At 45.3% G+C, this 18,305-nt stretch overlaps 1 protein-coding gene across 1 annotated transcript; it reads left to right on the top strand.

Annotated features, from left to right (window-relative positions):
• The first annotated feature begins 13,702 nt into the window (after nucleotides 1–13,702).
• On the top strand, nucleotides 13,703–17,268 carry LOC145722899 (MHC class I polypeptide-related sequence B-like). Its single transcript, XM_081827537.1, is given in 3 exon segments — nucleotides 13,703–13,772; nucleotides 14,377–14,625; nucleotides 14,748–17,268. Coding segments are annotated over 3 exon segments (558 nt in total). The 3' UTR covers nucleotides 14,987–17,268.
• The last annotated feature ends 1,037 nt before the right edge of the window (nucleotides 17,269–18,305 follow it).

The raw sequence follows: 18,305 nt of genomic DNA on the forward strand, positions 1-18,305 counted from the left end.
TGGGTATTGAGGAGGGCACATTCTGCATGGAGCACTGGGTGTTATGCACAAACAATGAATCATGGAACACTTCATCTAAAACTAATGATGTAATGTATGGGGATTAACATAAGAATAAAAAAAATAAAAATAAAAAAATAAATACTCAGAAATAGAAAAAAAAATGTTTATGCTACCCTAAGCAATCTACACATTCAATGCAATCCCTATCAAAATGCCATCAGCATTTTTCATAGAGCTGGAACAAACAATTTTAAAATTTGTATGGAACCGGAAGAGACCCCAAATAGCTGAAGTAATGTTGAAAAAGAAAACCAAAGCTGGGGACACCACAATCCTGGACTTCAAGCTCTATGACAAAGCTGTAATCATCAAGACAGTATGGTACTGGCACAAAAACAGACACATAGATCAATGGAACAGAATAGAGAACCCAGAAGTGGACCCTCAACTATATGGTCAATTAATATTCAACAAAGCAGTAAAGAATATCCAATGGAAAAAGGACAATCTCTTCAACAAATGCTGTTGGGAAAATTGGAAAGCCACATGCAGAAGAAGGAAATTGGACAACTTTCTTACACCAGACACAAAGATAAACTCAAAATGGATGAAAGAACTACATGTGAGGGGCACCTGGGTGGCTCAGTCACTGAGCATCTAGCTGTCTTCGGCTCGGGTCATCGTCCCGGGGTCCTGGGATTAAGCCCCGCGTCGGGCTCCCTGTTCCGCAGGAGGCCTGCTTCTCCCTCTCCCACTCCACCTGCTTGTGTCCCTGCTTTCGCTATCTCTCTCTGTCAAATAAATAAAAAAATAAAATCTTAAAAAAAAAAAAAAAGACCTAAATGTGAGACAGGAATCCAAAAATCCCAGAAAAGGACACAGGCAGAAACCTCTTTGTCCTCAGCTACAGCAACTTCTTGTTAGACACGTCTCCAAAGGCAAGATAAACAAGGTAAAAAGCTTTTCCACAGAAAAGGAAACAGTCGACAAAACTAAAGGACAACCTACAGAATGGGAGAAGATATTTGCAAATGTCTTACCAGATAAAGGGCTAGCGGGATGCCTGGGTGGCTCAGTCAGTTAAACATCTGCCTTTGGCTCAGGTCATGATTCCAGGATCCTGGGATCAAGTCCTGCATCGGGCTCCTTGCTCAGCGGGGTGCCTGCTTCTCCCTCTGTCTGCCACTCCCCCTGCTTGTGTGTGCTCTCTCTGTCTGACAAATAAATAAAATCTTCCAAAAAAAAGATAAAGGGCTAATATCCAAAATCTATAAAGAACTTATCAACCTCGACACCCAAAAAACAAAAACTTCAGACAAGAAATGGACAGTAGACATAAAAAGACATTTCTCAAAGAAGACATACAAATGGCCAACAGACACATGAAAAAATGCTCAACATCACTCGGCATCAGGGAAATACAAATCAAAACCACAATGAGATACCACACACTAGTCAGAATGGCTAAAATAAACAACTCAAGAAACAACAGATGTTGACAAGGATGTGGAGAAAGGGGAACCCTCTTACACTATTGGTGGGAATACAAACTGGTGCAGCCGCTCTGGAAAACAGTATGGAGGTTCGTCAAAAAGTTAAAAATAGAACTCTACGACCCAGCAATTGCATTAGTAGGTATTTATTCAAAGGATACCAAAATAGTGATTTGAAGTGGCACGTGCACCCTAGTGTTTATAGCAGCACTCTCCACAATAGTCAAAACATGGAAAGGGCCCAGATGTCTATCAACAGATGAATGGATAAAGAAGATGTGTTGTATATATATACACTGGACTATTACTGAGCCATCAAATAGAATGAAGTCTTGCCATTTGCAAACAGTGGATGGACTAGAGATTATTATAATAAGTATAATAGGTCAATAAGAGGAATACAAATACCATATGATATCACTCATATGTGGAATTTAAGAACCAAAAAAGATTAACATAAGGCAAGGGAAGGAAAAATAAAGTAAGATGAAAATTGAGAGGGAGGAAAACCATAAGAGATGTTGAAGGAAACAACCTGAGGGTTGCTGGAGGAGAAGTGGGTGTGCAGAAGGGACAACTGGGTGATGGGCATTAAGGAGAGCACTTGATGTAATGAGTACTGGGTGATATATGCAACTGATAAATCTCTAAATTCTACCTCTGAAACTAATAAAAAAAAAAGATAAACAAGATCACTTTATAATGATAAAACCGTCAAATCATCAGAAAGATAAAATACTTCTAAACATATTTAACAATAACTCATCACCAAATATATGAAAGCAGAACTGACAGAGATTGAGACAGAAATAGACAATTCAACTATAATAGTCCAACTGCAATATATCACTTTCAATAATGGACAGGACAACTATGCAGAGAGCAATAAAGACAAAGAAGACTTGAACCATACTATAAGACAACAGTATAAGTCTGACATTTCTAGAACATTCTAGCCATGAACAGAATACACATTCATTTCAAATGCACATGGAGCTTTCCTGAGAATAAACAATTTGCAAGGCCATAAAAAAAACTCAATGAATTTAAAGGGGTAAAAATAATACAAAATATGGTCTCTTATCACACTGCCAGATACTAGAAATCAATCAAGAACTGGAAGAAATCTGGGAAACTAAAAAATATGCAGAAGTAAACAGCACACTTCTACATAATCAAAGCGTCAAAGAGACATAAAAACAGAAATCAGAAAGTACTTTGAGATTAATAGAAAGAAGACAGAGCACACCAAATCTTGGAGGGTCCTACTAAAGCAGTGCTGAGAGGCAAATATGTAGCTGTAAATGACTACATGAAAAAGAAACATCTCAAATCAATTACCTAAACTTCCATGATAAGTCAAGAAAGAAAGATGAGCAAACTAAACCAAAAGCAAGCAAAAGGAAGGAAAAAGTAAAGAATAGAGTAGAAGTTAATGAAATAGAGAAAAGAGAATAAAATAACAATATAGAAAACTAACTAAATCAAATGTGATCCTTTGAAAGATCAAACTGACAAATCTCCAACTAGAGTCACTAAAAGACCCAAATTACTGGGATCAGCAATGAAAGAGGGGATATCAGGACTGACCACACAGAAATAAAGAGAATTATATGAGATTATGATGAACAATTATATGCCAAAAAAAAACCTTACTTGGATAAAATAGACAAAGTCATGGAAAAACACAAACAACTAAAGCTGACTCAAGAAGAAATAGCCTATTTGAATATATACCTATAACGAAGTAGAAGATTCTGTCAACTGTCAAAAACTATTCTTGAAAAAAGTCCGGTTCCAAATGGCTTCACTTGTGAATTATACCAACTGTTGAAAGAATTAATAACAATTCTTTACAGACCCTTCCAAAAAGGAGAGGAGGGAACCCAACTCACTCTACCAGGCTAGATTATTCAGATACCAAAACCAGACAAAGATATCACAAGACAATAAAACTACAGACCAACATCTCTTATGAATATAGATGCAAAAACATTCAACAAAATGTTGCAAATCAAATCCAGCAACATATAAAGAGTTACACACATGCCTAATGAAATTTATTCCAGGAATGCAAGATTGGTTTAACATTTATATCAATTAATGTAAAACACCATATTACTATATTAGAAAACAAAAGCCACATGCTTATCTCAACAGATGAACAAGAAGCATTTGACAAAATCAGACATCCTCTCATGATAAAAACTTAACAAGCTACTAACAGAGGGAATTTCCTCAATCTGATTAAAGGCACTTATGAAAACCCTTAAGCTAACACCTTACTCAATGGTGAAAGACTGGTTGTTTTCCTCCTACATCAACAACGTGAAAATGATGTCCATTCTCACCACTTCTATTAAAATTTGTGCTGGAGATTCTAGAGCAAGAAAATAAGAATAAAGTGTATCCTGACTAGAAAGAAAAAGAAGTAAAATTATTTCTATTCACAGATGTCTTGTACATAGAAAATCCTAGGGAATTAACTAAAAAACTATTAGAATGAATAAGTAAGTTTGGCAAGGTTGCAGGATATGAGGTCAATATATAAAAATCAGTTATATTTCAATACCCTTTCAATAAGTAATCCAACAATGAAATTAAGCAAACATCTCCATTTACAATAGCACCAAAATGAAAAAAATACTAAGAATACATTTCACAAAAGAAGTGCAAAACATATACTCCTGAAAACTACAAAACATTGTTGAAAGAAATTTAAAAGCATCTAAATAAATGGGAAAATGTTCAAAGATCAGAAGACTTAAAGTTGTTAAGGTAGCAATGTTCCCCAAATTCACCTATAGGTTTAACACAATCCCTATCGGATACCTAACTAGCTCCTTTTTTAAAATCGACAAACATGGGTGCCTGGGTGGCTCAGTTGGTTAAGCAACTGCCTTCGGCTCAGGTCATGATCCTGGAGTCCTGGGATTGAGTCCCGCGTTGGGTTCCCTGCTCAGTGGGGAGTCTGCTTCTCCCTCTGACCCTCTTCCCTCTCGTGCTCTCTGTCTCTCATTCTCCCTTTCTCAAATAAATAAATAAATAAAATCTTTAAAATTGACAAACTGATTCTAAATTCACAAGAAAATTCAAGGGACTGAAAATAGCGGCTGTAGTAGGAGGACCCTCAATTCCCATATCAAAACTTCTTGCAAAGTAACGGTAATCAAGATGGTGTCAGGGGATTGGTTCAAGAGGGCAGCTTATGTGTTCTCTCCTGAACCCATCTTCCTACATGAACACAACAAATTTACATCTACATATGGAATAATCTCCTCTGAAAAAGACCTGAGCCTCCACAACAAAGGATAAAAGGACAGCATCAAAACAGGTAAGAGAGGGAGAGACACTCTTGCCAAAAAGAAAATCAAAACCAAAAAACCCACTCCAGGCACGAGACTCCAAAATATGGTGGGATCTCAAAAATACAAAATTTCGCTGAGAAGCAAGGCATCTGTGCTCCACATCAGGTATTAAACCCTAGGTCCTGCACAGGAGAGATGAGCTCCTAACATGCTTGGCTTTGAAAACCAAAGGGATTAAGGGGCGCCTGAGTGGCTCAGTCCTTAAGCGCCTGCCTTCGGCTCAGGTCATGATCTCAGGGTCCTGGGATGGAGCCCCTCATCAAACCCCGCATGGAGCCCCACATCGGGCTCCCTGCTCTGCAGGAAGCCTGCTTCTCCCTCTCCCACTCCCCCTGCTTGTGTTCCCTCTCTCGCTGTGTCTCTCTGTGTCAAATAAATAATAAATAAAATCTTTAAAAAAAAAGAAAGAAAACCAAAGGGATTATATTCAGGAAAACCATAGAACTGTAGGGAATGAAGAACCCACTCTTAAAGTTTGTGTATGGTCTCACTCACCTCAGGACTCAGCCTAAACAGCAGCAGGAAAAGTGTCTAGGACATATGCGAAGGACACCCACTTACTAATCTTTGTTTTGTTTTGCTCTGTTTTTAACTCTAGGAGAGTTAACATACAGTATTATATTAGTTTAAGGTGTACAATATAGTGATTCAACAATTCTGTACATTACTCTATGCTAGTCAGGATAAGTATGCTCTTAATCCCCTTCACCAGCTTCACCCATCCCCCTACCCACCTGCCCTCTGGTAACCCCCAGTTTGCTCTCTGTAGTTCTGAGCCTGTTTTTTGGTTTATCTCTTTTTCTCCTGTCCATTTGTTTTGTTTCTTAAATTCCACATATAAGTGAAATCATATGCTATTTGTCTTTCCCTGACTGATATTTCACTTAACATTATACTCTCTTGATCCATCTGTGTTGTTGCAAATGGCAAGATTTCATTCTTTTATATGGCTGAGTAACATCCCATTGTATAAATATACCACATCTGCTGAACTTATTCATCTATCGATGGACACGTGGTCTACTTTCATAATTTGACTACTGTAAATAACACTGCAATAAACACAGGGGTATATATATCTTTTTGAATTAGTGTTTTCATAATCTTTGGGTAAATACCAAGTAACGGAATCGCTGGATCATATGGTAGTTCTATTTTTAATTTTCTGAGGCAACTCCATACTGTTTTCCACAGTGGCTGCACTGGTTTGCATTCCCACTGCAGTGCTGGAGGGTTCCTTCTGCTCCACGTCCTCACCAACATCTGTTGTTTCTTGTGTTGTTGATGTTAGCCATTCTGACAGGTGGGAGGCGGTATCTCATTGTGGTTCTGATTTGCATTTCCCTGATGCCGAGCGATGTTGAGCACCTTTTCATGTGTCTGTTGGCCATCTGGATGTCTTCTTTGGAAACATATCTGTTCATGTTTTCTGTCCATTTTTTAATTGGAATATTGGTTTTCAGGGCATTGAATTGTATAAGTTATTTGTATATTTTGGTTACCAACCCTTTATTGGATATATCATTTGCAAATATCTTCTCCCATTCCATAAGTTGCTTTTTAGTTTCGTTGTTTCCTTCCCTGTGCAGAAGCTTTTAAGTTTGAGGTAGCCCCAATAGTTTTTTTTTTTACTTTTCATTCCCTTGCCTCAAGAGACATACCTAGAAAAATGTTGCTGTGCCCAGTGTCAGAGAAATTATGGCCTGTGTTCTCTTCTAGGATTTTTATGGTTTCAGGCCTCACATTGAGGTCTTTAATTGATTTTGAGTTCATTTTTGTGTATGGTGTTAGAAGATGGTCCAGTTTCATTCTTATTATACATTGCCGTCCAGTTTTCCCAACACCATTTGTTGAAGAGACTGTCTTTTCCCCATCGCATATTCTTTCCTGCTTTGTTAAAGATTAATTGACCATATAATTGTGGGTTTATTTCTGGATTTTCTACTCTGTTCTATTTAACTCTGCCAATTCCATACCATTTTGATGACTACAGGACTCTGAGATATGATCCTTCTACAGCTTTGTAATATAACTTGAAGTCTGGAATGTGATGCCTCCAGCTTTGCTTTTGTTTTTCAAGATTGCTTTGGCTATTTAGGCTCTTGTGGTTCCATACAAATTATTAGGATTGATTGTTCTAGCTCTGTGAAAAATGCTGTTGGTACTTTGATAGGGATTGCATTAAATATGTAGATTGCTTTGGGTAGGTTAGACATTTTAGCAGTATTTATTTATTTTTATTATGTTATGTTAATCACCATACATTACATCATTAGCTTTTGATGTAGTGTTCCATGATTCATTGTTTGCATATAACACCCAGTGCGGCATGCAGAACGTGCCCTCTTTAATACCCATCACCGGGCTAACCCATCCTCCCACCCCCCTCCTCTCTAGAACCCTCAGTTTGTTTTTCAGAGTCCATCGTCTCTCATAGTTTGTCTCCCCCTCCGATTTCCTCCCCTTCATTTTTCCCCTCCTGCTATCTTCTTCTTCTTCTTTTTTAAACATATAATGTATTATTTACTTCAGGTTTAGCAGTGTTTTTGCTTCCAACCCATGAGCATAGATTGTCTTTCCATTTCTTTGTGCCATCTTCAATTTCTTTCATCAGTGTTTTATAGTTTTTGGAGTACAGGTCTTTCACCTCTTTGGTTAAGTACTTTATTATTTTGGGTGCAATTTTAAATGTGATTGTTTTTTAATTTCTTCTATTGCTGCTTCAATATTGGAGTATAGAAATGCAAGAAATTTCTGCACATTGACTTTCTATCCTGTGACATTACTAAATACATTCATCAGTTCTAGTGGTTTTTTGGTGGAGTCTTGTGTTTCCTATATACGGTATCATGTCATCTGCAAATAGTGAAAGTTTTCGTTCTTCCTTACCTATTTGAATGCTTTTTATTCCTTTTTCTTATCTGACTGCTGTTGCTAGGAAGTCCAGTACTATCTGGAATAAAGGTGGTGAGAGTGGACATCCTTATCTTGTTCCTGATCTTAGGGGGAAAGCTCTCAGTTTTTCCCCATCAAGGATGATGTTAGCTGTGGGTTTTTCATATACAACCATAATAAATAATAATGTTGAGATATGATCCTTCTAAAACAACTTTGTTGAGGGTTTTTATCATGAATATATGTTGTATTTTGTCAAATGCTTTTTCTGCATCCACTGTAATGATTATATGGTTCTTATCATTTTTCTGATTGATGTGATGTATCACATTGATTGATATGCAAATATTGAATCACCCTTGATACCCAGGAACAAATCCCAGTTATGGTAGTTAATCATTTTTTGGATGTACTGTTAAATTTCATTTCTACAGGAGTGCAAGAACGTCTGAGCTGCTCTGGGCCCTAGGGATCTGAAGCCTCTGAGGTTGGGGCCCTAACCCTCACCTGCCCAGAGCCTGTCCCTGCAGCATTTGGCTGCACTGCCCCCAGATCTAACCCTGCTGGGGATCTGGAATCTCTGGCTTCCAGCCTTCTGGCAGTTTTTGCTTCTGGTGCCAGGCCTGGTGGAGCAGGTTTTCTGGTGCTCCTGGTTTGTGTCCCTGGGCCCTGAACTTAGGGGACTTCAGTGGTCACCAGCTAAGCTCATGTCCTGCTCATGATGGGTTGTCTCTTCTCAGCATGAAGGGGCGTGGCCAACAGTTTCCTTCAGATTGTATTTTTGGCCTTGATTCTCAGCTGCGGTGCTGAGCCCTCCACTGCGAGGGCCACAGCGAGGTGGGCAGAGTCACGGCCATGGGGACAGTGTGTCCAGCTGCTTCAGGCCAGGTTTGCCTTTCTGCTGGGGAGCTCTGCAGATGCATGGGGTTCAGTCTGGCTGACTAAAGCCCAGGGAAGGCCCAGAGGTCTGGGAGGGATTTGGTAAGTGTTGCAGGGCCCATGTCTTCTACCCAGTGGTACAGGGGCGGGGGGTGGGGGGTGGGGGGACTGTTGCCACCACAGCTCAAGGCCCCTTCTCCCATCTCCTCATCTCCCCTCAGGAACTCCTATGCCCCCCCTCCCTGCCATTCTCTTTCCTTTCTCTGATCCCCTTCTTGGTCCTCACCACCCGCATCTCACCTCTTCCCCTCATGGACCATTGCCCACAAGGAGCCCTCTGGCCAGGACTCTTCGCGCCCCCACTTTTCCCAACTCTAACTTTCTGAGAGGGCCCTTTGCCCAGAGGGTCTCCCTCCCACTGCCCTCCTGCCCTCAGCAAGGGGAGCCCTGCAGCAGGGTGCTCAGCTCCTTGTGTATAGACTTGTCCTCTGTCTTGGCAGATCCTCCCCCTCCTTCCCCTCCAATGCAGGCACCTGCCCTGGGCCCGCCTTCATCCTGGGCCATCACCCAGCACCACCCTGTCCCCACTCCTTCAGCCTACCTTCACCCTCTTGTGACCTCCACTCTCCCTGTGGGCTGGACTCCGGGTCTCCCTGGTCCCTCTGCACCCCTCCTCCAGGGCCCCTTGCCTGCCTGCACCCTTGCCCACTTGCCTGGCCCTCACCAAGCTCTCCTCTCTCAGGAGCTCCTCCCATGGGCCCCTTGCAGTCAGCACGCCTCCTCCAGGCTCTCAGCCCACACCCCCTCCTCTCCTGTCAGCCTGTAATTAAGTTTTTTCAGGGCACCCAGTCTCCCATTCCCAGGCCCTCAGCACTACTCTCCCCTGCTGCCTCTTGCCGTCTCCCCCACCAACCAGAAAACTGCTCCAGGTCCAACTGTCCAGATCCTTGGCCCTCATCCCTCCTTTGGTTCCTTGACCCCAGTGGGCCTCACTCCTGACAACTAGTCCCCAAACTGGTTGCTCCTGCTACATGGTTAGCACCTGCCTTTCGCTCCAGCCAGCCTTCCCCCAAGCCTGCCCGACCTCTGCTGGATGACACCCTTAACCCTTTGGGGGTCTGACCTGCCCCCACTCCCAGAACCACCCCCACCATGCAGGTCCTTCCCCAAGGTGTGCACCATGGCATTTTGGTTCTATTTTCTCTTCCATTCCCCCTCCTTTCTTTTTCTTCTTTTTTAAAAAGATTTTATTTATTTATTTGACAGAGAGAGACACAGCAAGAGAGGGAACACAAGCATGGGGAGTGGAAGAGGGAGAAGCAGACTTCCCGAGGAGCAGGGAGCCCGATGCGGAGCTCGATGATCCCAGGACCCCTCCCCCTCCTTTTTTTTTTTTTTTTTAAGATTTTATTTGCGAGAGAGAGAATGAGAGACAGAGAGCATGAGAGGGAGGAGGGTCAGAGGGAGAAGCAGACTCCCCGCTGAGCAGGGAGCCCGACCACAGCTCCCTGCCCCTCCTCCCCCTCCTTTCTAATACAGACTACACTTGGGGTGCCTGGGTGATTCAGATGGTTAAGCGTCTGCCTTCGGCTCAGGTCATGGTCCCAGGGTCCTGAGATTGAGCCCTGCATCCGGCTCCCTGCTCAGCAGGGGGCCTGCTTCTCCCCCTCCCTCTGCTTCTCCCCCTGCTCATATTCTCTCTCTCTGTATCTCTGTGTCGCAAATGAATAAATTAAAAAAAAATTCTTAAAAAAAATACAGACTACACTTGGGCTCCTTGCCCTTCTGCTCTGAGACCCCTGCCTACTGCCTCTCCCCAGGGAACACTGGCAGGTCCAGCCCATCCCCACATGGGGCCTCACCCTGATACTCTTCCACTTGGGGCTAGGCCCACACCTTCCCCTCCCCCAGGGGCACTGGCTTATCCTAAATCCCTTGTGGTCACAATCCCCCCCACAGCACTCTGCCTCACTGCCCCTCCCCTCCCATGGCCCCACCATGTCCCTGATGAGCCTTCATTACAGGCAGCAGCCCCTGGCTCTCCACTCCACACTAACCCCCTGTGCACCATGGCAGCTCTGGTCATGGATCCCTCACCCTTGGGTGCCCACTGTCCCTCCCTCCCTGCTGACAAGACCTCTGTTTCACCGTGGCTTTCTTGCCCCTCCCTTGCTCTCTGCAGGCCAGCCTCACCCCTTGACCTCCTACCTTCACCTCTTTACAGGAGCCCGTGCCTCCCTCCCCTGGCTCCTGTCCTGCATGTCTGCCCATCTCCCCCACACCCCTCTGCCATTCCTTCTTCCCTCTCCTTCCTGCCCCCTCTCCTCTCTTCCTGCATTGGAAAGCATCCTTCCTGTCCCTTGCACAGGGGCATTTTCTGCATGCTCAAGACTTCAAGCAGCTCAGGACAGCAGAGCTTTTCTTTTTTCTTTTTAATTTAAATTCCATTAGCCAACATATAGTACATCATTAGTTTCAGATGGAGTGTTCAATGATTCATTAATTCTGTATAACACCCAGTGCTCATCAGATCACATGTCCTCCGTAATGCCCATCACCCAGTTACCCCATCTCTGCACCCCCTTATTCCTTATATTCTTTCTCTGCTTGACTTACTTCATTTAGCATAATACCATCCAGTTCCATCCATGTTGATGCAAATTGTGGGTATTCTGATGGCTGAATGATATTCCATTGTATATATGAACCAAATCTTCTTTATCCATTCATCTGTTGAAGGACATCTTGGCTCCTTCCAGTTTGTCTATTGCGGACATTGCTGCTATGAACATTGGGGTTTCACTACATCTGTATCTTTGGGGTAAATACTCAGTAGTGCAAATGCTGGGTCGTAGGGTAGCTCCATTTTTAACTTCTTGAGGAGCCTCCATACTGTTTTCCAGAGTGGCTGCACCAGCTTGCATTCCCACCAACAGTGTAGGAGGGTTCCCCTTTCTCTGCATCCTCGTCAACATTTCTTGTTCCCTGTCTTGTTAATTTTAGCCATTCTAACTGGCGTAGGGTGATATGCCATTGTGGTTTTGATTTGTATTTCCCTGACGACAAGTGAAGTGGAGCATTTTTTCATGTGTCTGTTGGCCATTTGTAAATCTTCTTTGGAGAAATGTCTGTTCATGTCTTCTGCCATTTCTTGACTGGATTATTTGTTCTTTGGGTGTTGAGTTTGAGAAGTTATTTATAGAACTTGGATACCAGCCCTTTTTCTGTTATATCATTTGCAAATATCTTCTCCCACTCCGTAGGTTGCTTTTTAGTTTTGTTGACTGTATCCTTTGCCGTCCAGAAGCTCTTTATCTTGATGAAGTCCCAATAGTTCATTTTTGCTTTTGTTTCCCTTACTTTAGAGACATGTCTTGGAAGAAGTTGCTGTGGCTAAGGTCGAAGAGGTTGCTGCCTGTGTTCTCCTCTAGGATTTTGATGGATTCCTTTTTCGCATTTAGGTCATTCTCCCCTTTTGAGTTTATCTTTGTGTATGGTGTAAGAGATAGTCCAGTTTCATTCTTCTGCATGTGGCTGTCCAATTTTCCCAACACCATTAACTGAAGAGACTCTTTTTTCCATTGGATGCTCTTTCCTGCTTTGTTGAAGATTAGTTGTCCATAGAGTTGAGGGTCCATTTCTGGGTTCTCTGTTCTGTTCCACTGATCTATGTGTCTGTTTTTGTGCCAGTACCAACCTGTCTTGATGATTATAAGCTTTGTAATATAGCGTGAAGTCAGGCATTGTGATGCCCTCAGCTTTGGTTCTCTTTTTCAGCATTCCCCTGGCAATTCGGGGTCTTTTCTCATTCCAAATTTTAAGATTATTTGTTCCATTTCTGTGAAAAAAGTTGATGGTGTTTTGATAGGGATTGCATTGAATGTGTAGATTGTTTTGGGCAGCGTAGACATTTTAACGATGTTCTTCCAATCCATGAGCATGGAGTATTTTTCCATCTCTTTGTGTCTTCCTCAATTTCTTTCATAAGTGGTCTGTAGCTTCTAGAGTACTGATCCTTTACCTCTTTGGTTAGGTTTATTCCTTGGTATCTTATGGTTTTTGGTGCAATTGTGAATGGGATCTCTTCCTTAATTTCTATTTCTTCAGTCGCATTGTTAGTGTATAGAAATGCAGCTGATATCTGTGCACTGGTTTTGTATCCTGCCACTTTCCTGAATTGCTGTATGAGTTCTAGCAATTTGGGGGTGGAGTCTTTTAGGTTTACCCCATAAAGTATCATGTCATCCAGCAGAGCTTTTCTGAGAAACATTTGACGTGCGGTTACTTCCAGAAAGCAGTTTCATCTGTGGTCTCCTCCCTGCCCCATAGGATCCCAAGGACTTTGTTATAACCTCACAGGGGTGTCCCCGCATGGATCTGTGCATCAGAGATTTTTCACTGAGGGATGCTTGGATGGTCAGGCCTTCCTGCACCATGACATTGAGAGAGATGTGGCACAGCTTCAGGGACTGTGGGCAGGAGCAGTCCTGGGACACAGAGACCAGAGACTTGAGAGAGACCAGGAAGGGCCTCAGAATGACTCTGGCAAACATCCTGGCCTGCAGGCACAGAAAGGAAATGACAGTGGCGTCAGAGCAAGAAGGATGGGAGACCATTCCCAGTGAAGTTCAGGGCAGAGAGGAGGGACATGTCTCTTCTCACTGGAGTTGGCTGGGGGTGGGGGTGAGGACCGACGGTCTGTGCATTTCAGCTCAAGGTGGCCATTACTGAGCCAGCACAGGGAAGACCTGGAGGAGAGCAGGTTGGACCCCTTTGGCAGGAGTTTGTCACTGGGGCAGGGAAAGCAGAGGGACACAGGATGGGAGAAGTCACTGCTGACTGGAGGCAGACATGCATTCCCTCCAGGAGGTCTGGGGCTCGAGATCTGAGAAGACAAGAGCACCAGGGCTTTGAGCATTTCCACTAAGATGGGGAACTCTTTCTCTCCTATGACCTGAAGGCCCATGGATGGACAGTTCCCTCGCCCTCCATTCATACCTTGGCTATGGAAATCAAGAAGTCCTGGGATGCAGATGGCTTTCAAAGCCAGGATTCCTCACCCATATGCACGGAGAGCTTCGGGGAAGCCTGCAGAAATATCTGGAACCCTGGATGGGCTTCTTGGGCAGACGAGGTATAACCCTGGAGCAGGGGTCTTCCTCTCCCCCAGATCCATTGAGCCCCCCCCAACAACCCTGTCCAAGGAAGCCCTCCCTGTCCTAAAGGATGCACATATATTCTGTTGGTGCACTGTATTGTGATCTGCCCGTCCTGTTACAGCATCTGGATAAAGACACCAAGCAAGTGGGAATGGAAATGTGCTTTCCCAGGTCAATAGTCCAGGAAGACAGTGGACTCTCCTACATAAAGTTGAACCAGAGGAGGTGGGTGTCAGGCAGGAGAGGAACCCCAGCCTCCTTGTCACAAAGAGTTCCCTTATAGTCCCCTCAGCCCAAGAGCCCACCCTTCACACCCTCTCCTCAACATCAACACACAGATTCAAGAGAGTGAGCCCTGGATCCCAGACCCATCCTCCTGCCAGTCCAAAGGAATTTGGGTTCCAGGGCACAGAACAGACTTGGAGAAGGTCTGGGGTCAATGAGGGCTCCAGCCAGAGGTGGAAAGGTGGGAGAAGCAGCCCACTTCTGTCTTCTGTAGAGGGGAACAGGGCTCAGCCATGTGCCTCACTGGCTCTGGGCTTTCTCCTCAGTGTCCCCAACAGTGAATGTGACCTTTAGCCAGCCTTGGAGAGCATGGTCCCCCAACATGCTGGGCTTTCAGTTTCTCTCCGGGGAATATCGCTCTGACCTGGCTTCAGGATCAGGAACCCCTGAGCCAGGATGCCCAGCAGTTTAGGGGAGTCCTGCCTGGTGGGAATAGGACCTACTAGGTGTGGGGGGCCATAAGGATTCCCCAGGGAGAGGAGCAGAGGTTCGCTGGCCACATGGAAGCCACAGGGAGCCACACTGCACACCCTGTACATTTGGGTAAACCTGGGTGATCATGGAGGGGGTTCTGACTCTGGTCGGGTCAGGAGCCGGGGGGGGGTGGACAGGAGAGCAGGCCCGTGGTCCTGGGGAACCCAGGTTAATATAAGGCCTTTTTCCAGGAAAGGCCCTGGCGCACCAGCATGGACGGACAACCATCTGCCTGCTGTTGCTGCTTTTCTTACTTGCTTTTCTTACTGTCATCATTGCGTGTGTCTTTTCTCCAAGAATAAGACGTCAGTCATCAGCAGCTGTGGGAGCCCAGGTGAGAAATCTGGCCAGTGGGTGGGATCAGAGCCTGGGACATGGGGTCCCTCATGTCTTCCTCTGCACAGATTGGAGGGACGACAAGCTTCTGTAACAGGAGCTGAAAGTCATGGTGAGAGGGGCTGGGAGCCACGTCTGCATCTTCACCCTTAGCCCTGCTCAAAGCCAGGGTCCCCAGGGCCCGTGAGTGGTGAGCAGGTGTCTCCTTGCTCTGGGTGAGGATTGGCAGTGTGGGCTGGGGCTCCCTGCTCTGAGCTTGTCCATACTTCTCTCTAGTCTCAGGTTCAGCAGGACTCATCCCAGCGTGATGCATGGGGACCACGTGCTGACTGGAGAGGGCCCAGGTGATCATGGGATCAGAGCGACACAAGCAGGAAAGGGTCCAAGACTTAGTGGGGAAGGGTTCGACACTGGGGAGGAATCCAGACAAAAGATGATGACTCCATTTCATTCCAGTCTACACCTGCTCTAACTTCTCCAGCCATCATGAGGAATCCAAGAAAAAGACTCACAAGGCTCCACCTAGGGGTCAATGGAAGGTGCCAGAGCCCTGCCTGTGATGTCCCCTTAAGAGGTCCCACTTACAACACACAGATGTGTCCTGAGCACAGCTGGTTACCTTTGGTCCACTTTGAAGCCCATCAAACTGCTCCTCCAGGACCTGTCTCCCAAGATGTTCCTCAGGGTCACTCCTACCTGTACTCTTTCCTGGGTCCCATCACATGCCCCATGCTTCCTGGAGTGTCCTTGTGGGTCATATGCAAGAGTACATGCATATGACCATTGGGAAGAGAGGGCCAGGCCATTCTCAGGATAGCTGTGGCCACTGATTGTATTTTGCCTCCCTGATTGGTCCTGTCCAGCCCATCAGGGCACAGACCAAGGGACCATTTAGGGCAGGGCATTCTGTCTGTGCCCTGTGGCCTCATGTTGCCCTCCTTGAGTCAGCTCGCTTTCTTGTGGTTCTCACTGCCCTGTACATTTGGAGGAAGGGATGGTCAGAATGATTACCATGTAGGGCACTTGGGTGGCTCATTCGATTAAATTTCCGATTCTTGATCTCGGCGCAGGTCTTGATCTCAGGGTCGTGAGTTCAAGCCCCATGTTGGTTTCCACGCTGGGCATGAAGCCTCCTCAAAAAAAAAAAAAAGTTTCCTGTGTAATCAGCCTGCTTGAGGGGAGATGAAAAGGGATAGACAGAGTTTTGTGTTTGGGCAAAGAACAAGGCAATGCATGAAACAGGGAAACAATGGGGTGTGTGGGGTGTGCAGGACCTGGGGTCTTTCTGTTGATTTCACCACTTCTGTGTGACCATCATGGAGGGCAACTGATTTCTCACTCTTGAACCTAATTTGTTTATAAGCCGGCCCTTGGTCTTGGGCAGACTGGGATGGTTAGTCACCCTACCCCACACTGAGGGCCTGAAACCAGGTCACAACTAGAGATAGGGTCCATGCAGTTCTGCAGATGTTCCTGATGTCCTCTGGGGTGGCCCTCCCAGAGTGAACATCAGTTATGATTCTATGGGGTAGAAATGGTTGCCTCATATGCCATTGGGACATTTACTGGAGAAAGAGTATGAAAGTCGTGTGCCAATTTCTCAAATTCTGCTTTAAATTTTAATGTCCAGAAACAAATGATTTCAGCTCACTAGCCTTAATAGGATTTCCTCCACTACTGAGCTGGCCTAGCATATCAACGGAACAGGCATTCAAAGGGGAGGGGGCCGTCTAGGAGGGTTCCATGTGGGAGGTGGGGGAGAGATGGGGGCAGTGCCAGTCTCAGGGTGCAGAGGGTGGACAGACAGTCTCAGGCTTGTGGTCTCGAGAACCCCCTGGACCTCATTTACAAGAAGATTGTTACAGGCTCTGCCTGTATTGCCTGGTGGAATCCCTGCTAGGATTGGGGCAGGAAGGCCCTGGCAGCCATAGCCAAGCACACTTGGGGAAGACCTGTGATTCCAGGTGCAAGTGGACCAAGAAGGAGCAGGGAAGGTCAAGTGTAGCCTGGGAGCCTGGGCTAGGGGGGAGGATGGAGGGCAAGGTCAGGCCTCTGTGAGCCTGGGGCGCTCCTGAGTCAGGTCATGTACAGACCCCGCTGCAGCCCTCTTTTTCTAGACTGTGCCTGCTGGTCCCCTGAGCTTTCTGATGTGCCTTCCGGTTAGGAGCTGCTGGCTCAGGGCTAGGGGAGGGAGGAGGCTGAGCTGCAATTGGGCTCAGTGTCTGTAGTTGAGCGACACTGGCAAGCAGACAGCAGCCCTGGGGCACAGGTGCTCATGCAGGTGGGGATCCAGACAGCTAGGGAGAGAAGGTGCTGTGTTTGTGACCACTGCCTGGCCTGGAGGAAGAGGTAATAGGACCTGTCTTTCAGGGGTGCCCTGTGCTCTGTGGGTGGATGGGTTGGGACTTGAGGGGAGGGAAGGCTTTGAGTTTCTGCTCCAGGGTGTTGTTTTTGGTCCCAGGGTCCTTTCCTGCTCCTGTCTGGTGGTTGGTGGAAGGAGGTCCAGGTGACGATGCTGAGGGATCATGGGGGGAGACCAGCAAAGGCTGGCTAAAGGGGTGAGAGAGAGAAAACAGTGAGGGTGTTATCCTCTTTCAGAGAAAGGCAGAGCTGAGTTTGGACAACTGAAGGAGAAGTCCTGAGAGCATACAAAGCAATATTCAGCACCAGCTGGGCTTCTATTGGTTTCTCTTTTCTCCCTAAGCTTGTTAGTCTTCAAGACCCGGATTAACACCAGATGGCACCAACAGGCCATAATGGCAGCAAGCAGCATTTAACAGCCTCAGTGCACTCCCCACTGAGAGGCAACATATTCTGGAATATTCTCGGCCATTCAGATCTTCAGATGACTGTAACCCCAGGCCATGTCACACAGAGCAAAAGAGCTGCTGTTGGGCCCAGCTGACCCACACAATGAGAGGGAATAAAGGTGGTTGTATTATTTGGAGATTTTTTGTTATCTAGCAATAGGTAACAGCAATATATAATGTATTTCTATTATTATATTTTTATTTATTGTCTGTCTTTCCTGTCAGATGGCAAGCATTAGGACGATATAGGACATAGGACAATAGGACACAAGCATAGGACAATAGGACACAGCCATGTGCTGTGTCTCTGGCATTAAATGATTACCAGGCCTAACACAAAGATTGGCCCAGAGGCATTCATGGAATATAGTTAGAGGAATGAATGAATGAATGAATGAATGCATGCTATGACCAGAATTCCTTAAAGTTGGGCTTGGGGCTGGAAGGAGGAAAGTTTATGGGTGTTTGATATGGGGAGTTCTTTTTTTTTTTTAATTTTTATTGTTATGTTAATCCCCATACATTACATCATTAGTTTTAGATGTAGTGTTCCATGATTCATTGTTTGTGCATAACACCCAGTGCTCCATGCAGAACGTGCCC

This window comes from Leptonychotes weddellii, chromosome 8, assembly GCF_054177405.1.
Source record: "Leptonychotes weddellii isolate Sample4059 chromosome 8, ASM5417740v2, whole genome shotgun sequence".
Lineage (NCBI taxonomy): Eukaryota > Metazoa > Chordata > Mammalia > Carnivora > Phocidae > Leptonychotes > Leptonychotes weddellii.